The sequence below is a fragment of the Solanum verrucosum genome, unplaced genomic scaffold (assembly GCF_900185275.1).
Source record: "Solanum verrucosum unplaced genomic scaffold, falcon-dt-bn FXZP01000205.1, whole genome shotgun sequence".
In the NCBI taxonomy this organism is placed as follows: Eukaryota; Viridiplantae; Streptophyta; class Magnoliopsida; order Solanales; family Solanaceae; genus Solanum; species Solanum verrucosum.
In genome coordinates this window covers 2,777,660-2,799,155 of record NW_026019950.1, presented here as the reverse complement: position 1 = coordinate 2,799,155, position 21,496 = coordinate 2,777,660, and the positions used below count along the sequence as shown (strand labels likewise).

The 21,496-nt window shown below is 32.9% G+C and overlaps 4 protein-coding genes across 4 annotated transcripts in view; all 4 read right to left on the bottom strand.

Annotated features, from left to right (window-relative positions):
- The window catches only part of LOC125813917 (calmodulin), a 103,303-nt gene that overhangs the window by 17,427 nt on the left and 64,380 nt on the right, over nucleotides 1-21,496 (bottom strand). The window lies entirely within an intron of this gene.
- On the bottom strand, nucleotides 3,714-10,805 carry LOC125813905 (uncharacterized). Its single transcript, XM_049493381.1, has 7 exons — nucleotides 9,992-10,805; nucleotides 7,175-7,213; nucleotides 7,010-7,080; nucleotides 4,887-4,951; nucleotides 4,689-4,778; nucleotides 4,515-4,607; nucleotides 3,714-4,418 (listed from the first exon to the last, which is right to left on the bottom strand). Exons 1-7 carry the CDS (start codon nucleotides 10,627-10,629, stop codon nucleotides 4,008-4,010), a joined length of 1,407 nt encoding a protein of 468 aa, XP_049349338.1. The 5' UTR covers nucleotides 10,630-10,805; the 3' UTR covers nucleotides 3,714-4,007.
- On the bottom strand, nucleotides 14,837-16,772 carry LOC125813912 (purple acid phosphatase 17-like). Its single transcript, XM_049493388.1, has 7 exons — nucleotides 16,496-16,772; nucleotides 16,251-16,407; nucleotides 16,015-16,122; nucleotides 15,664-15,788; nucleotides 15,374-15,502; nucleotides 15,204-15,271; nucleotides 14,837-15,053 (listed from the first exon to the last, which is right to left on the bottom strand). Exons 1-7 carry the CDS (start codon nucleotides 16,661-16,663, stop codon nucleotides 14,837-14,839), a joined length of 972 nt encoding a protein of 323 aa, XP_049349345.1. The 5' UTR covers nucleotides 16,664-16,772.
- Nucleotides 17,630-21,014, bottom strand: LOC125813908 (UV-B-induced protein At3g17800, chloroplastic). The gene is made up of 4 exons (XM_049493383.1): nucleotides 20,823-21,014; nucleotides 20,582-20,708; nucleotides 18,789-19,087; nucleotides 17,630-18,655 (listed from the first exon to the last, which is right to left on the bottom strand). Exons 2-4 carry the CDS (start codon nucleotides 20,705-20,707, stop codon nucleotides 17,815-17,817), a joined length of 1,266 nt encoding a protein of 421 aa, XP_049349340.1. The 5' UTR covers nucleotide 20,708; nucleotides 20,823-21,014; the 3' UTR covers nucleotides 17,630-17,814.

The following is a 21,496-nucleotide window of genomic DNA, read 5'->3' as shown; positions in this document are numbered from 1 at the left end:
CGACTTGGGTCTTGGGCACTCCTTACTTTGAGTTAGTTTTTGGGGTATGAGTTAACCTCAAGATCTAATTTGACATGATATTAACACCAGGCCCATTGGGTCAGTTGTGGGGCTCCCAAACCGTACGAGGGTTGGAATATACTTTCAATCCTTGAATGTCGTGCTGCGAACTGGATAATGGATAGAACCTCGGATAAAGAGCATATTTGGATTGACTTAAAAGTTGGCCAAAATTATTCTAAGTCATTTTTAGCTTTTGAAAGTGTTTGACAAAGTTAAAAATAAGTTTAAAATGTCTTTAAAAATGTTAAAAACCAAAAGTAGAACTCTTTCCACTTTTTATTTTTTGATTTAAAAGTAATTTAAATTTAACTTTTTTTATTTTTATTAAAAGCTATTTTTTTTAGATCAATCCAAACGGGCTCTAAGAATGTCTGGTTTTAGGTGTGAGGTGAGTGTTGCTGAGAATGATCCCATATCGATATGGACCGGGACAAGAACCCTGAATAATTATAAGACGTGGTCAATATTCTTCCTTTGAAGGTAGTAGCTTTTAAGATATAAATTAGTCTCAAAACCTAATTGAAATTTGTGTATAGTACAATAATTGATATAAACCAGTTCACCCTGGATTCCACCCTTTCCAAAAAGAGAACTGGTAATATAATTGCATATACTTCAATCACTTAATAATTATATGATCAATTAATACATATATTTACTACATTAAATTACTTGATCATAATAAATTGAGTTGATTTGATGTAAACAATCGAGGCTGGGTAATTATTACACAAAAAACACAACATGCAAGTCGATGTCAAGAGTAAAATCTATTAGGAATATTCGTACAATATTATATAGAATTCCAGTGTTTGTACTTCAAGTTGAGTCATAATGATAATTAATAGGCAGTATCAACCACTAATATCCATGCTTTTTTATAATTGGATGGACGGAGAAAAATAATTGAATGCCAACTGCCAAATCCAAAAAAGTGTATTCTACTTCAGTCAACTAATTTGCTCTTTAATTATTTTTTATTTGGGGTTAGGCTTTGGAACACCAATCAACTTCTCCAAATGATCAACCACAGTGCAGTGACATATCTCAATAAAATAAAATAAGTATTTTTATTAGTCAAAAAAAAAAGTTTAATGCTTATTGCTCAAAAATATTGGTTGTAAAATTGGCCTCATCAATTACTAGCTAATCATGATTAGGAACTACCTTTTTCGGAGGATAATATTATTAATTCATCTTTTCTACTTATTACTTTCTCTTTAAAAAAAAATTCAAACATATTCTCAACTAATCCAAATTTATATTGTATAAGGTTTATTAAGATAGAAAATACATTAAAAAATATATATTATGTGTTTATTTATTAAAACGATGGTCTAACGATTCTTAACAAGATCGAGCCATTAGCATATTTATATATAGCGCATGAATTTGATGCGCTATAACTAGAAGTGTTCACATTTTTTTTATTTAGAAAAAAAGGCATAATTTTGGTTCCAATGGGTCATACCTTTTCGACTAATCAGCAAAATACATTTGGAAAACGTTTATTTGTCTATAGAAGCTACGTGTTAGCTTATAATTAGATTATTAGTGTCATGTTTTATTTATTCATCACGTTGTTTTCAACTCAACTTTTGGAATTAATTAGCTCAATAAAACCAAATCATCTGGCATTTATTTTTTTGCTATCTCTCCGACTTTCTTGTATAACTAGCCAAATCTTCTAATTATTAAAGAACTAAAAGTCTCACATTTAATTACTTCCTAAATTAAAAAAAAAAAGTACAATACTTCATCAACTATCGGGAATCAAATGCCGCACAATTTGTATTGTTGTTTGAAAACAATGACAAGAAACATACCAAATTGATTGTTGTACAGACTTTCTACTACTAAAATTTAAGTATCAATCGAAATAAATATTATTTTCAAGACAATAATGTGATAAAATACGTGAATTGGTAATAACCATCCAAACAAGTGCCTAAATTTTAATTGAAAGTTAGCTTATGAAATGAGAATAGTGTCCAAAATCATATAAGATACATCATTAACCGTTGGGACTTTAATTAATACCTCACCATGCATAGAATTGGACATCTAAACAAGGGGTGAATATAGAGTTCAACTTATAATCCAAAATAGTGTTAGTTCAAATCATGTATGTGTGTTAAATAGTAGACTAACAAGTACAAATATTTGATGATTTCAAACCTAATAAATCAAATTTGTGGTGGAAATGGAATTTAGAATTCGAGTACTTGATATTCTATGAAGTTCAAATTTTAGACCTGTCTCTTTGGAGAAAGGCTAACTAGCATAGAGACTCAATCTCAAGTGGTAAAGATTATTCAAGACCCACATGACCATACAAATGGAAACACAACTCATATCCTCAACAAATATGAAACTTTAACGGGAGTGATCAACTATTTGGAGTAATTGCTCCTATTAATGCACAATACTTTGAAATGTGAAGAAGAAAAAATCTAATAGTCGTTAGGTTTTCATCAGGTGTTTGGTACCTCATATAAGGGACCAATTAAATTTGAATTGCACCGGAAAGTCTCACATTTGAGACAACACTCTCTAATAAAAGCAACTACATACACAAAGTTGAAATCTGAGACCTATGATTAAGAACCCTCATTGGCTAACACCTTTCGATTCTGCCTATCATGAATATAATATTTTTAGTTGCCTTTAGGGCTTAGGCCTCAACCCCTCCACTTCTTTTGCTTTATACTAGAAGGTACATTGGTATTTCTAAACGGAAGACTTGTAATTCAAGTCCTTTAAGTCAAAAATTTCTGTAATGAAAGGTGGGGAGGGAAAAAGAAGGAATTAAAGAACTCATGTATTTATTTATTTATTTATTTTTAAAAAAAATTGATTTTCATCCCGATTTGAAAATTACATTGTGTAGCTAAATAAACTTTTTTATTTATATAAATAATATATAATGACACTCCTTGACCTCTTCGTAAATTTTATTCTGTATTTATTAACATTGATGAAAATTTTGAATTTGTCATTGCTCGTGATAGATTGATCTGGATGGTTGTCGTGGGAGGCACTATTCATGACATCAATGCCACCACCCACATGAATTAATTTCATCTTAATGTTGACATGAAATAATCCCCCTAATGCAAGTGGTCCTATTCTTGTCTTTTCTATAGTTGACCTTCCTTTCATTTTTCCTAAAATTTTAAACCATTTAGTGGAGCTTCCTCTATGACCAAAAATATAAAATAAAGGGCTTTCTCACTTCAAACATCAGAACATAAAAAGTACAACTATTAATCACTGGATTTATTTGCCTAAGCTATGAATTCATAATCAATTTTGTGTTCATCTATGGAGTTACTTTGTACTCACAAAAGTTCTAGCATCTCCATCCCACCATGACAGACAGAAAATTAACAAACGAGAAATCTAGTAAGCAGCATCAACGCAGTGGCGGAGCCACCTTATCATTAGGGGTTCATCCGAACCCCCCCTTCCGCAGAAAATTATATTATATTTACATGGTTAAAATAACTTTTTAGGTATATATAGTAGATGTCAAACTCCCTTCGACTACTTCGTGTATCTATTTCTTCAGATTTTGAATTCCCTTATCAAAAATTCTGACTCCGCCACTGGCATAAGCAGAAAATGATAATGAATAAATCGATGAAAATAAATTAATAGACCGCCTTTTACATTTCACAAAAACAGTTGTCTGACAAAAGCGGAGGAAAATGATTTTGCCTTCCGAGTAGTCCTTTCGAAGAAAATTGAGTAACCGATTATGGATTAATTAGTTTACAAAATACAAAATATCTAAGAATGCAGAGGCTTCAACCAAGTCTTTTAACATACAAAACTAATTGAACAAGCGCAACTTTCTTCCGTTCACCACTGCTACTCTCTTCGGATTCAGCAATTTCCCCTGCCCGATTTCTTCTGATTGAACCATTGTATAATAGTAGTTCTTAACAATTCGACAATCTTTGGTTCAACCAGTCGATTATTTCCTGCATGATTTCTTCTCTTTCAAGTTCAAAAAGAAGGTCATGCAACAACCCTTTATACAGCTTGATACTTTTATCAGTTGAAGAAGCCTCTTCGTAGAGCTTCTTAGAGCCTTCAGGATCGGTGACTGCATCATCGGAGCCATGAAGAACTAGGAATGGTACTGTCAACTTGCACAGATTCTGTTGCAAGTAGGCAGTTATCCGAAGGATCTCGTAACCTGTTCGTACCCTAATGGATCCAGTGAATACTAGTGGATCTGAATACTTGGCCAGTAATGCTGCTGGATCCCTACACACTGCGGCACCCCTTTTGTTTGCTGCACTGAACTGGTATCTTGGGAGTAAAAATGAGAAAATTGGAGCAAGTACCTAATAATTAAGAAAAAGGAATGTTGAGGCCCAACAGAAGATATTTATTCATAGAGAAGAACAAAAGCAGGAAGTTGATTTGAAACAAATGCTTACTGTGAAAATCGGATGAGCTGGTTTAACTCCAACGGCAGGTGAAGTCAATACAACACCATCAATCCTAGATTCTACCTTTGGATCAAGTGCTGCCTACAAGTATCAATGAAGGATAGTGTCAACAACAGTCAAAATTAACAATTTAATAGCCAATACGACAGAAAACTCATTTACCTTAAGGATTATGGCTGCACCAGTCGAATGTCCAAAGCAAAAGCACGGAAGCCCAGGATTTTCAGCTAAAATCTTTGACAGAAATTGTTTCTGCACAAAGTGGACGAAAAGTTGTAATTTGTAAATAACATTAACTTAAATGTTTCATTCTGCCTGTTTTACTCGATGCATGATTCATGAAAACTAGAATAATCATACCATGTCATTGACAGCATCATCAAGAGAAGGGACATATGCATGCAGTCCATCACTTCCACCATGTCCTGCATGAAGACGAAACTTGAATTTCAGAAAAAGACATTCCCAAAGGATTCAGACACACTATTAATTGGTAAAGAACTATTTACGCGTTACAAAATGCATTTAGGTGAAAATGTTTATACACAGTTAATAAATAAGCAATAAATAGCAGAACTAGCCAAAGGTTACAATGAGAGAGAGGAAGTGGTGCCTCAGACAAAATTTCAGACGGATAGATAAGAGTCAAATAGACCCAAGGTGTTCTTCACAGTCATGCATTTAACAAATTCAGTTTCCTTTAATCTTTGATAATCGAGGCAAGTCAATCCCCTAAAACAAAATTGTTGTGCAACCAAGGAAGTGAAGTGCAATCTGGTAGCAGCAACAACACATAAACTCGCATCAAATATTACTTTTTAGGACTTGGCCCTTATGAAAGAGTGATAAAATATTAGAATTATTTTTCCAATAAAATGCATTAAAATGGAGTTGTAAGCACCTTTTCCTCCCTCTATTATCCCTTCATGCACAGAGGCAGAATCAGAGATTCAATTTAATAGCTTACTTATGCAAAGGAGCTTCACATGTAAACATTTTTGCACCAAAGGCTGCTGATTGGAGGAATTTCAACTCCTGCAACATGCGACATAGATGCATAGTTGAAGACTGACTTTTCAACCATAATAACAGCAACTAACAATCAATTTGTCACCCTTCTCTAAAAATTCATCAATAGATGAATATCAGAATTGCAAAGCTTAAGAAAAGGAAGAAATGACATTCAGGTTTAGAACTGATAGATGACCACCTAAAAATTATAATAGGTTTATTTCACCAAGAAGAGATTGGAAAAACTGTGCTTCACGGAGTGCAACATTTTATGATTTACTCTCACACATACCCAGATATCCATATTTTTTCTCATCTATGTTAGGTGAAGAACCAACAAGTTGGTGGTAAATGCATAAGTATCAGTGTGCAGTCCAACGAGTTCATAGCCTGCCAACTGATGGATGACTGCTAAAGATAATTCTTGGATAACCTGCTGGCACTGATGCTTTTTTATTGTTATTATTTTGTATGACGTTGGTATCAGGGCAAACTTGTGTACACCTCAACTAATTCCACCGAGTATCTACTACCTCCCATCAACATAGTTACTGGGTAATTCAGCCAACTAAGACTTGGACAGATTGGAAGAAGTGATGGTGTTTTTATTAGATGTAAAGCCTCATTGGATTCCTTTCACCTCTCCACCACCCTAGCCCCGGGGGAATGGAACATTTTCATTCCGGCTATATTTTCCCCTTTAAAACCACGATCAAAGAAGCTACAGCTAGAAGCTTAATGGAGAAAGTAAAGACATATTTTAAGCCACTTGCACTTTGTTTATCACTATATAGCAAGGTCATAGCCTAGTGAAAGATATGAAAGTATAAGCATGTCTTGATATTTTTCCATTAAAAAGAGCTAATCATTGTAGAGCCAGCAAGTGGAGAAGATTAATGTAATTTTCACAGAATTCAATTATTACAGGAAAAGTATGACTAAAATAATCAATATACACTGCAAAACTAACAGAAATCCAGAAATTATTCAGCATAAATTCTAGCAATTGAAGGTTGGCACTTCGCAGAGTGGCACGTAATTAAAGAGGACAAAATCTAAAGGGGTTGAACAGCCATAAAGACTAGGATTCAGATAAATTAAGATGAAAACTAAACAAGATAAACAAAAAGCATAGCCATATCTCTGGCAGGGATAGAAACTAGAATAAGCACAACAAAACCACTGTTCCCAATATAGAAGAAAGAGTGAGGAAGTTAAAGATAAGCCTCGAGTTTCTTGATGAACAATACATACTGCCAGTTCAATCGACATACATAATGAGAAGAAACAGATAGAAGAAAAGAGCCCTGATTTGAGATAGAGGATGTTAATCAACTATGAGAATCGATTTTCTCATATTCAATTAACAAGTAAAATAAATAAACAGAACTTAGATGCCAGAATCTACAAATAACAGTGGATATATAAAGCAAGTGGTTTATAATAATTCGTTTTGTAAATCCAAAACTTACCAATCCAATCCATTCCATAAACTTTAAAGCCATTTGCATTTAGCTTCTTGGCAAAATCATTATATCGGCCACTGTTGCAATGTGAAGAATGCAGAGTCTTTAAGATAATGAACATTTGAACCGAACTAAAATAAATCATAAGAATCTTGCAAGACAAATGTAAACCTGTGTTCATTGAGGCCGTGCAACAAGAAAACCAAGCCCCTGCACCAAGACAATTAACATCATCAAAAAAAATTTAAACAGAAAACTTGTATGGAGCAAAACATGCAATGTAGATAATTACAATGCTTTTGCATGGTCTTCTATTTACTTGGAAAACGAAAACAAAACTTTGAAGAACTTATTACTAGAGAAGGCAATTGGAGTGGGTCATTGAAGGTAACTTTGCAACATTTTCTTAGAGGACCATTGGGTTCTTTAATCCAAATATATAAGGATAAGGAGTATTCATATACCACCTCACTCATATTCAGACTGAAGCATGAGGATTTTCAGTATGTTAAATATGTACATCTTTACAGTTTACACAGGTACTCCCTCCATTCACGTTTATTTGTCCACTTTGGACTTTGAACTCCTCTTAAGAAAAATATATGAGTATTTAGGTCTTGAAAAATAAGTAATTAATGTTGAGGATAAAATATGAGGGAAAATGTGTTTTTTCTCTCGATATGCTTATAGTGACAAGTAAAAGTGAACATTTGTTTTCAATAAGTGGACAAGTAAAAATGAACATAGGGAATAATACTACATAAAAAGACCAATGACTACACATGCACTCCATTTCTCAATAACACCCTTAATTACTCCTTCAGTCTTAATTTGAGATACTTTTTCCATTTTTAGTTCGCCTAAAAAAGAATAGACACATTTCTATATTTTATAATAATTTAGCTTTAAACATTTTATTTTACCCTCACACAAATAACTACGACTTGTTTTAAATCACAAATTTCAAAAGTCAATGTGACTATGTTTCATTTTTAAACTTCATGTTCAACCAAACATCGTGATATAAATTAAGTCACTGATACTAAGGGAGTTCCCTTTAATCAGACTAGGATTTTATATCCATGTTTCTGTCCTATAGTGAAAAAATAAACATAAATTCTAGTCACAGGATGTCTCTTTCGATCATTTCTTAATGTAAAATGTGAGCCAAATTAAACTTTGTGAGATAATTTGAAAAGAGCTGCCACGTTTTGGCATCTCATGCAACAAAAAAAAAAAAAAAACAGTGGTGGCTCCCATTAAGCCCATGGCTACCACACAGAGAATAATCAGAAAATACCATCACTAGTGACTTGGGTGGTGGGATTCTCGGGAATCGGTCCACTCTAAGGACCACCATCTATCAAAATCTGCTAGTGGCTGCAATATTCCCCTTTCAACAACTTATAACACTCATTAATATCTCTATCATCCTAAATTTGAAAGAATGTGTGTCTATTAAGATAAGATTTGTTTGAAAAAACACACATAAATGAAATTCAAATGGAAAATAGTCACATTCAATTTACTACTTCCAAAAATTTTAAGGATCTGATAAAAACAAGAACTTTTTCAGCATAAAGACAAAAATGTTTTGAGTAAATATTCTAAAGTAATTAAAAGTAGACTGTTAAATTTTGAAGCATCAGAATATTGTAGACATCGCCACAAACAGAATTATGAGTAGTAACATCAACAAAATGTCCCATTCCCATTATTAATTAGTACATGTAACTGAGCTGTCACACTCACAGCACGGTTAAAACAAGGAGAATAAAGCTGTGTGGATGGCTCTAAGTTCTGCTGGATGGTGGAAATTTAAAGATATCAAAATTCCTTTCTAATTAAATCTTAAATCACACATTTTTTACAAAATATCTGCATTTCCTAAGCAGTTGGAGAAATCGCCATGCAACTTAGTTGTCAAGAGCTATTCAGTCCACTAATTTGTAATCTTAACCAACAGTACTAATATGAACTGTGATAGAGTGGTTAAATTCGTAATGGTGTGTTTGCTTGGAGGAAAATGTTTTTTATTCGAAAAACAAGTGAATTTCTTACTTATTTTTTTTAGTGTTTGATAAGTAAATAAAAAATAATATCCCAAAGTATTTATATCTAATCTAGCAAAAGTTTTTTGGGGTGGGGAGTGGGGCTTCGAGATTTGAGAGGGTGGAATAGTCGAGAAACGGGTTTGGGAACGTTAGGTTGGAACATTAGGAGGATAGGGAGGAAATAATGATTTTGGAAGATGCTTATGGAACTTGTTTTCCGCTATTCCTATAAGAGAAATCATTTTCCTCATTTTTAACGATCTTATTTTCCTATATAAAATATTTGAACAAATAAACACGAGAAAATTAAAAAATATTTTCTGGAAAAAAAAAATTCCCTACCACACACCCCTAAATCAGAAATTTTAGTCGTTTTTATTAAGAAGGTTCACTGGGTGCAAAAATAGAAAAGAGTCTTATCCAACAGCAACGTGGAAAGCAAGACGCTCACAACAAAGAAAATAACGAGGGCAGAAATGGAAACACAAAAACAAGAGAAATGTATTCAAACTTCCTAGCACCTTCCAGAAACGTCAACCGACAATTAGGTTATCAAACAAAATAAAAAACTTGGAGAATAATAAAAGATCATAACGTGTAATCAATCCCAAAAAGTATACTACAGGTTTTGCTTATGCCTATTTAATTTTGCGTAGTCTTTCAGCAAAAATTTAATAATAAAATACATTCCAATTTTAGCAATATTTTAAAAGTTATAGCCAAAATAATTTACTCCTTTCTGGCCGACCCATAATTCAAGTTTGACCAACATAAAAGTAAGTGATAATTTAAAATATTTAAAAACACATGCAAAATTTACATCATACCTAAATTTATTTGAATTTCAAAATTTTAAAATGTATTACATAAATTAGGATAGGATAAATAAGATAAAAGGCAATTTCATTTAGGGATTTGGAGCTGATGAATTTACCTGACTTTGAAGGAAACAGGTGTCCATGATTGCGTGAACATAGTTTCTCCTCTGGACGTAACAAAGAGCGAAAATTCCCTCAGCGTTTCTTTATCGTCTTCCTGAAGTACCCTTCTTATCGCCAGCGATCGTCTCGCCGCCACCTCCTGCTCCACCGCGCTCTTCCGCGGCACCATTTTCGACGGCACTCGAACCACCGGACCTTTCCTCTCCACCGCCTTTTCTTCCTTCCCAATGCCGCCTTTCTCCTGCGACCCCGACGACGCCGGAGACGCCATCCTCCTCCGTCCACGAAATGGAAACAACAATAGCAATACAAAAGCATTGATCAAAAGGAATAAGCTCCTCAATACCTGTAATGAAAACAAGGCACTGATTCTTCCGCTTGCACCTGACGTCAATATAATCGTCGCTTCGTTCGATTTCACTAATTCGACCGCCATTGCTGCTGTAATTCCTCTTCTTCTTCTTCTAGTCCCAAACGCTAACAATTTCAATTTCAACTCGGATAAATATTCAGGAAAATCCTCCGAATTTCTAAACCTCAAATTTAATTTTGGTTTTGCGTTGAAATATGGTACGAAATGTGATTCAAATCGTTTGGGTTTGCACAATTTTTGACTTGTCAAGCAAACCATATAAATGTAAAGTAAAATTCAGATGAACAAACAAAATTCAAAAATTAATTTAGATAAGGTTTTTGTTTGTGGAAAAAGCAAAGTTGAATACGGAAAATTTTGATAATGAAATGAGCAGAAGTGTTTGAGAGAAGAGAGAGAAGTTGGGCAGGCTGAAGGGGATGAAGATGATTTTTTTTTTTCTTTCCTTTTTTCTCCTTGGGTATGGGCAAAAGGTTTCAGCCACCACTTCCCCTTAAGGTTCCGAGAAGTGATGAATAAATAATGGCTGAGAAAACTACGCTACAAAATAGCGGTACAAGATACTACCACGTGTCAACGCAACACATGTTCTCATATGCGGCGATATCATCTTGTTTTTGGTTTCGCTTTTGTTTCCTTTCGTAAAACAGTACTCCCTCGCTAGAAAAGAATGATCTAGTTTCTTTTTTTGTCTTCTTTAAATAAAATAACTTTTTTTTTTACATATTTTAACTTTAACTTTTCATATGACATATTTAAGGCCACATGATTAAAGAATATTTTGATACATTTGACATAACTTTAATTTAGAACCACAATATTAAAAAAAAAAAATCTTAAACTCCATTTCAAGTCAAACTGATTATTCTTTTTGAAATAGATGGAGTAATACAATTAATAAAACTCACCAACCTTTACTGTTTAGATAAAAATCAATTCAAATTAAAAAATTATATATATTTATATAGGATAATTTACCAAAAATTTATTAGTTTAGAAGCTAATTATTTAGATGCATCTTAGTTTGTAATATTAAGAATCTTATTAGATTTTAGTGTATCAAAATACGTCGAGATACATAAAATGAAAATTATGTGTAATTTGTTTTAGATACACTATATTTAAAAATAATAATTGCATGTATCTGAAATACATATACAAATCTCGCTCATATCCATCACTTCTCTCTCATCTCGCTCGTGTTTTTGGAATACCATCACATATACATGTATTTAATGTGATTCACAAGTATTTTAAATATAAATCATTTTTGCTCGCTTCTCTCCCTATTTCAGTGTATTTGATAGCAAAAATATGTATCTAGATGTAATCTGACTTAAAATATGTTATGAAATTATTAATTAGTGAGATAAAATATAATTATCACAAACTATGAAGAGAATTAGTGAAAAAGGTAGAAATATTTATGGAATATAGTTTCTTCATTTATATATTTAGTACGTTCTTCATTATTAATTTAATTGGTTCGTTTGATTTGATACAAAACTTAAGTAAGAAGAATTTTATATCTTGCAGTTTAAAATTAAAAATATATTAAATATATCAAAATACTCTTTAATCTTATAATCTTAAATATGAAATGTGATTTTTTTTTTGAAATTTTACAAAATTGCTAACAAGGATATAATCATTTTTTGAATTGAATTAAAAAAGAAAAGTAGTTATAATAAATTAAAATAAGAGAAATCATAATTTAATTTTAAAATAATATTTATTTTATTTTTATTAAAATAAATCCGATAGGTTGGAGTAAACTTCTAAACAAGTCATAGCTAAGGGTGTCAAAAGAATACGAAAAATTGACTAAACTGACCAAATCTAATTGAATCGAATCGATTTATGTCATTTTGTCAATAAACTTGTGGACTTTTATCTAAGTTATAACCGTCCTGAACAATTGGGATGATCTTTTTAATTTATGAAAAAAAATCAAAAAATTATAATATATATTAGATTTAACGTATTGTTAATATATAAAATATATTTACATATTCTGTTCGGTTCGGGAATTTTTTGATTTTTTTCATAAATTAAAAAGATCATCTCAATTGTTTGGAACGTTTATACACTTAGATAAAATTTCACGATTCTATTTTAGAAAATAACATAAATCAACTCGATTTGATTAGATTCGATTTTTAATATTTCTTTGACATTAACAGTAAATTTGCTCGCAACACATGGCGTTTATTGACTGACGAGTGGTTTATATTGGTACGTAACTTAAAAGATAAAGGTGACTTGGAGAACCGGTCATTTGGTTCAACTCTTCCAGTACATTGAAACGTGACCAATTAACTCGATTTAGGAAACTTTCGTGGTCATCGACATTTTTTACTAAACAGTACTTCATTGTGTTTTTTCTAAAAATCAATAATATATTCTTTGATTAATATTATAAAGTATATTTTTAGTATATCAATATACAAAAATTATAATTTATATTAAAAAATTATAATTTTTTAATATTTTAGTTTTAATTTTAGATATTAAATTAATAAAATTTAATTTAACAAATTAAAATATATTGTAAAAACTACTTTGGGACAGAAAGAATAATATTTATTTTTTTGAGATTTATTAACTCAGTAGTTCTATTTGACACCTAATTGTCATTTTGATACCTGGCATACTTGCTTTTAATCTTGAATTTATTGGCTGGACATTTATATGCCTAACATATTTTGATCTAAGCAAAAAAATTCATCACGTCTTTATCACACAATAAACATCGAGTGAAAATACATTACAATTATGAGCATGAGATTATATAAATTTTAATATAAGCTAATAAAAATTATTAGATCAGGAATGAATATTATTTCTACCAATAACATAAAAGAATTTCAATATTTGGTAATATATAAGGACAAATTTTAGTTCATGCTATATTGTCATTAAAAAGTTCCTAAAATAATATATTTGAGCTATTAGATGTATGCCTGCCCAAAAAAAAAACGAGGGCTTTTCTATGCCAAATTTTAGGCCACAGTGATGACAAAATTCCTAATTTTCTCTTACGTGATTTTGTTCTGCTTTTTATCTTTTTATGATGCATTTTGGTCAAAATATATTTCCTTCTTATCATATATTTCAGTACTCACTTGTTTACTTTTAGTATTATGTTTTCGGATTCCTTTTAAAATAGTTTCTTTTATCATATATTTTGGAACTCCTTAATTTTAAATAGGGATTATAAAAAATAAAATAAAATAATTTTATGTATTATAAAATATTCTATTATTGGAGAAAGGATACACACAATATTTCTAAAAATCTTCATATTTTTAAAGTAATATAAATGTACATTCTATTGCTAATTTTTTACTATAATTGTTTTATAAAATCAAATTATAATGTTTCGAAAAAAAATGCATTTGATTATATTATGTTCAATTAGTTGTTTTCTTTTCTTATAAGGGGGGTGTGTCTATTCTTGCAAACAAAGTCATCAAATTACATTTTAAGGTAATCATGTAATAATTTTATGTTATTTCAGCATAAGTAATTCTTTTCTTGCAAAGTTAATTTGTTGAAATTTTACTTTTAATAGTATTTTCCCTATCGTATCAATATTCAAATTTTACTTTGATTTGACTACAAAAACTCCACACAAAAAGTGACAAGTGGGTTTAAGGGACACCAAGGAAAAAAAGAAGGGGCCCAACCGTCATATTATGGAACTCTCGAGTCCGAAGCCCAAAGGAGTGGTCAGAAATCAGAACATGGGTAGTTTTGGAAATTAAAATGCAACAAATGATAGTTCTAACATTTCGACGAGAATTTTAGTAACTTAGTTGATCGGTGAGTGATGAGAATTTTTGTAACTTAGTTAATTGGTGAGTGTTTGATTCAGTATGGACAAATTTCTCAATTCATTTATATTTTAATACTAATATGAGGTTTGAAGTAGATATCTCTTCGTCAACGTGTTTGCTTCATGTCGAGAGTATTTTTGAAATTTCAACTCTTTTTGCCAATGTGCCTACTCATATCGAGTGTATTTGAAAAATTTCAATGTCTATGCTCGTAAAAAAAAAACACATCAGTCAAATAAATAGGATTTAACATGAATAAAATATTGATCACATCATTTTACATTTGTCAAATAAGAAAATAATGCCATTTTTTAAGTGGACTAAATAAGAAAACATGTCATATAAATTGAAACATAAAAAATACATAAAGCCATTTAATATGATTTATTAGATCCGTACTAACACAAAACTTAAAAAATCTTCAATAATTTATACAAACTGAGATTCTCAAACGTTGTAGTAAATACGACATACTATTTTCACCTTTCAGGATCACTAAAGTCGTCGAGAGAATGGATGAATTCCTCAATTCATCCATATATGACTATAGTAGCTACACTACACTAAAAATTAAGCCGAGTACTCTAACACTAATCTACGAACGCTCTGCGTGTTTCTCAAAAATATTAAATAACGATGTGATGCAGTTGCTTAGATCTACTCCATTTATGTAAGACTTTGCCAAAAACATCATAGTATTCTATCTCTACATGAGTTGGTGTCATTTGGACAGACATGAAACCTTGTCCATCATAGAAGAATTTCATATCTTCTCTGTTCAAACCTTTTACGTCTCCTCTCCATGCCTTTGATCCTGCTCCACTAGTCAAAAATTGGATCGGGCTGCAATTAAACCAAAATTGGATTAAAATTTCCAAAATTATGACATGCAACGAGCTTGACCCAAAAGGCAAACCCCTTCTTATTGCAGACAAGGAATTTCGAACTTGAGATCTCTGAGGATAATTATTATCTGAACTCTTTAACTTTTACCTTTCAGTATCACTAATGTGCTCAAGGCAATGATCGTGGCCGTTCATGTATAGATCTACATCGTATGCCTGGAATTTCATAATCCAACCAAAAAAAAAAAAAGTTACATGTTGGTGAAAATTTAATATTTTGTAATGTAAAAAATTGTCAAATTTGAACAAGTTTATTACCCTAAGGATAGGAAGAAGACGTTCCACAAGTTCATTAGTGTCACCATGGTGTCCCACACTTCTAATGGCATGATGACCCACTACTATTTTCCATTTTGCTCTTGATTCACTTAACGCATTCTCTAGATCCTGCAATAAATATGCACGTAACTTTAGTCTAAATCTATTGAATATGTATAAATTATTCATTTGAAATTCTGACTCTACCTTTGCTCAAAACTACGAATAAAGGTGAAGAAAAAGGCATAAGCAGAAAATTATTTGAGTTTTTTGAGATGATGTGAACTTACTTTTAATACGTTTTCTGTATATGTCTTTTGAGGCATCACATTGCGCCAATCATACGTATGTTCTGTTTCCACAAAGTACTCATTCACAAATGGGGTTGTATCCACCATGAATATTTCAGCAAATTCTGCTAAACATAAAACGATATTTTGAAATATTAATATCATGAGAATGGGGAAATCCATCCCTTAAAGGGTCCTATGCACAGTGAATTTGGATTAGTCGGGCCTAGGACGGATGCAAAGTAACAATAATAATCGTACTAGTGCGTCCCAAATACCATATGATTATAAGTTGGGAAAAAAAAACAAAAACTAGATTTCAGATTTAGTTTTTTTTTAAAAAACTCTTACCTGCATTGATTATAAAAGAACGCAAACAAATCCATCTGCTGTCAATTTTCCTAAGGTAAGGACTAAGTTGAGCCACTACATCTCCCCTGTAATCATGGTTACCCAATACTGCAAATCAACATTAACAGAATTACAAACAATACAAAATATAATTTCATTTGTAAATCTGGTTCCCGGAGTGGAGCCTGATTAATCTGGATTCGCGTTGGATAGAGCATATTCGGGGTAAAACTCACCTGTATACCATTGGTTTTGCAAGCTCTTTGCTTTATAAACATTGGTGAAAGACTCCAAAAAATTTGGATCATCCTCCCCTGTTAGCCCATTAGTATAAAAATTGTCACCTGTTGAAACTACAAAATCTATGTCTAATTCCTCTCCAATTTTTCCCATCTGCATCCAAATTATACACATAATTAATTATCAAATACAAGAAAAAATAAGAGATACTAATTAACATTTAATTAAAAATTATGGGTACCTGAAGAGCAACAGCAGATTGATTATAATCACCTTTACGTCCCCAATCACCAACAACCAAAAATCTTAAATTGCCATTAACTTTAATGGGATGATCAAATTTCTCAAGCCCAGTTGCTCTAGAACAAACTATTAGAAAACTAGCCAAAATCACAAGTAATAGAACCATGACTATGTTTTGAAATTGACAAAAAAAGGAAATAAAATATCTTCTCTGAATAACAATACAGAAGATTAAGAATATTGAAACATTGAGGAATACTAATATATATTAATGCATATAAGAGGAAAAGAGTATTTAATGCATGTAATAAGAGGCAAATAATTCATGTTGTGTTTCTAAAAAGATTATGCGAATATGCGAGTGGATATTTTATTGGATAAACAGAGAATATTCGATGGAACTGAGTCAAAAGCAGTTATCCTATTATTGTTATTGGGATAATGGAATTGTTGTTTTTGTACGATTGTAAAATGATAACTGAACACCGCATTTTGTGTGTCAAATTTTATATAAAGCAACAGAAAAGCTATTAAGCATGATATTTCCTATGTCCACTTTTACTTGTTTGTGTTTGATTTGGCACACTTCATGGTGGATAGTATTCATTTTGAGTGAAACCTGCACGATTTTCTCCTAAGTTCTACAGTAAGAGTATCCAACATCTTATAATTGATTACCCACCCAACAATGATTAACTTGCGAAGAATAACGTAGAAGAAACAACAACCGTTATTGGCTATATTAGAGTCTAGAAAAAAAGAGTTTTTAAGTTATAAATTTGTTTACATGAGTTACACTCTACAAGACTGAGAATTGTGTTCTCGAATATACCACCCTCAAGTAAATGAAGTGCCAAGGTTTACTTAAAAGTGAAGACAGTGTCAATATGTATATGCATATATATACATTTAAAGGAAAGACTTCACAGCTATAAGCAGAAAATTGATGGTGCAATACTGCAAGAATAGGACATGCAAGAGTAGACGAGGCAAGGGATACCAAATATTGAGAAATCAAACTTCTTGTTCCTCACTAATAGCACCAAGACCAACTACACTTTATTGGGGCTGCTAAGGAATGAGAGGAAGGGGGGAGTTGGGACTGGGGATTCACCTCCCAATTAATAAACACTAGCATGTAATCGTGTTAACATCTTATATGAAGGAAACACACTGTTGTTAAATATTGTCTAATATGAAATATCACATGTACAAGTCACAAGCATGGTCTACTGTATTCCCTTTAAAACATGCTACTGCACTAAGTTTGTAAGCCTCCGGCATAAATCTGACTCCACAGTGGAGTCTCCAGAATATTTAATTGGCAACGAAATGGTATCTTGAATCAACATAGCTCTCAACATCCCAGAGGAAAGACCCAAAAGTTACAGCCTCCAAAACGAGCCGCCTCAGCCCACCAAAACTGATCTTAATAAGTTCATCTTTAGAAGAGTCAATAGTGCCTTGAGGGGTGATAACAATCTCAGGTCTACCGAATAGTGCTTCAGTGTGTTTCTCAATCATGCCTATGGCCTCGCGAGATCTGATGGTTGCATATCTCTGGAGGGTCTCCCCATCAAATGACATCACATAGTTTCTCAATCTAGAGGGTTTTATCCCCTGGCCAAAACCTCCAGGACTCACATCACCTGCTGACAATGATGTCAATTCTGGATGGGTTTGTGTTGTCGACCTGAAAGAGGTATCACGCCTATCACCACTGATATCCTCCCCTGCCACTTGCTGGATGCTACTATCTTCATCGTATACACCCTGAGGAAGGACTTTCATGCTCTTTTCCAGTTGAAACCTCTGATCCACTCTCCTGAGAAAATATCCATACATAATTGATGCTGCATAAACTTGGCCTACTCTTAATTTACTTATTTGTGCCACTGCTGAATTATCACCCAGTCGACTTCCTAGAATGAGAGACAGGTGGTTTTGAATCATCTCATTAGCTTCTGGTGAATGAAGATGCTCAAGCTTATCATCTTGGCTGGGCCATGTATCAATTCGACCAGAAGGTTCAGATGATGATGGACTTATTGCAGGAACTAAAGATACATTGGCATCCATAAATTTCTGCACCACCAAGGCATATAATATCTCTTCCAAGGTCTTTTTCCTTTCATTTGCCTTAACCTCAGCAATTCTCCTGATAGTTTCGAAAGCAACCATGCAACAAGTTAGACCTCACAGCAGTGATAAATACCACAACAAAAGAAAACTAAATTGTTTGGGGAAACCCTTGGGAGAGGTGGATGAATTTTAAAGAAGCCTAAACCAACCTGTACAAGACAATGTCAGTACCAGCTGGAGATGGTTCTTCCTTCTGTTGCTCTGCATCACGGTCAGTTTTAAGCAGTTCAAGTTGCTGATCTACAGCAGCTGGGACAAGATGTGGGTGACTTGTCAAAATCTGAGAGAGAAATAGGCCAATTGGAGATTCCAGCTGAAGTGGAGCAATAGGGGCAGCTGAACCTCCAGACTCAGAAGGTGATACAGATGCCCTGATCGCAGTATATTTTCTGCTACCAAAAGACACTTTCCTGTTACTCAACTTCACATGAGAAATTGAGGGATAAAGCTGCCAAGAAAATGTCCAATACATCAGTAGGCGTCAAAGAGAAATTTCAGATCATAAAATTTCTAATTTATGTCAACTAGATAAACTAATTTAAATAGATAGCTTTGCTCAAGGGAAAATCTTTATTAACTGAATAAGACTCTTCAATGTCATATCCAAGTGGATACATGGATTACAAAGAACTAACATGGGATTACACAGGTCAATGCATGTTGAGGCAGTAGGCACCACCCAAACTGGAAAAATCAGCAACAGGAGGATGCAGACAGATATATTTACACAGTTAACAACTGCACACTCAAGGCATAAAATTTGTAAGGCTACCATATACTGCCAAAACATATGTTCAAACAGAAAAAGAAATTTCAGCAAGAACCAGCACATACTCAACAAATTCAGCAAAGAAATCCAAGATCAACAATTTGACACAGGTCCAGAAGACAGTATCAGATATACATTTAGAATAAAGGAGAAACAAAGATACGAGTTCGCATACACCAATTTTTGTTTTTCAGTAAGTCCGCAGACACCATTTTCCTATATGATAGATGAGGAAATATTGACAGAACTAGAGGTAAAGAAGAAACTGCAACAAGACATCAGTTATACTAACACTAATCCAGAGAGGAGTGGCAGCTGGAAGCATGGCTACATCACTATGTCTTACAAACCTTAGGGTAATATTCAAAAAGAGGATGTCTATATAAAACATGGGTACATCTAATTGTCGACAATCTATAGTTTTAACGTGCTCTGGAGCCATTGCATACTACCACCATCCCACCAATATAACGAACGCATGGGTGTCTTAAAGGAAAAAGGAGAATTCACCAACAATAAGATACAGAACTATACACTTTCATAAAATTAACGAGAACTTCATCAAGAAATGACTAAGAGCTTGGTAATATCTCCATTTTTTTAGGATTATGGCAGTTAGTCTATATATTCACAGGCATAATATGTAGTTTTATTTTATGACAAGGGAAACCCGCAACCGCTACCTTTTGTGCGCACAGGGTAAAACTCTCGCTCCCATGCAATAGCTCGCAAACCTCACAGAAGAGGTAATCCACACTAGGCAAGCCCAATGCGACGAGCTCGACCCAGATGGCAATCCCCTTGCTTTCACTGGCAAGGGGTTTCGAACTTGAGACCTCCGACATGGAAGTCCCAAGCCCAAATCATTGGGCCACCCCGAAGGTTCATAATATGTAGTTCCCCTTCAAAAGTGTTGCAAACTTACATCTTGAACCCCTATCAACACTATTTCTTACAAGTAATCAAAAACATCATATATTTGGACTAATATATCGTGTTTACACCCAAAGTAGCACAAAGCTAGACAATTCGTAGAAGCTTCAGCCTTCATTTCCAGGTTCATCTAACCTTTAAGTGGAGATACTGTTGGAAAACAAATTGCAAACAACAAAATAACACCAGAACTTAAAGAAACTAAAGCAGATGAGTACGAAAAACAGAACTTCAAAATACCTTGATTCCAGAAGGAGACATCCGAAGCTGTGACCCGACTCGAACAAAATCGGACCCACCAAGAGACGCCTTGGTAGGTTTGTAACAGATGCTGAAACCAGATCGGAAAGCAGTGGCCGTCTCCATTCTGATACAAACGATAAAGTCACAGCAACAATCAGCAAAACCAAAAACCCTAAATCGTTTGTAACATCAGAGAAAATGAAAAATATTGACATAAAATTAAAGAAAAAACACTTACGGGTGAGGATTAAAGAGCTGAAAATTGAATATAGGAAGAAGTAGCAGATAAAAATATGGAGCTTCGTTCGGAATGGCGACCGACGATTAATCGTTTTGGGGGAAAGTTCAGAGTGTTCAACGCAAAAAAGGTTGATGTATATAATGGGACTTGCCTATTTGTCCCCACTCACCAACGTGACTTATTTTTCTTCTGCACAGAAATGAACCTTAACACATTTCGTCAAATTACACAAATGCACTGTGTGTCTGTTTGCCACCCACCTACCCTCCTTTTCTTTTAATTTTATTTTTAATTATTGAATATCGTATAAGATTTGCTTAATATAATTTATATTTTTTGTATAATTTACAGATTGTTATATAGTGGGAGGTAATCTAGCTCGCACAAATTGTGTGCTCACCCGAAGAACAAAGAGTGGGTTATTTTAGAGTTTCTAAAAATAATAAAAGTGAGAAAATATAGGAGTATGAATTAAGAAAACTTATTAGACGGGATATAATACAATCTTAATTTAAAAATATGATTTTATATGAAAGAGTTGAAAATTAAAATAGAAAATTAGTAAACAGTGTGTAATCGTATTTACATGAAAAATGCCAGCAGCTAAGCCTTCTATTTTTATTATTAGTAGTAGTAGTATTGCTTTTTATTGTATTAAAATAAAATACATG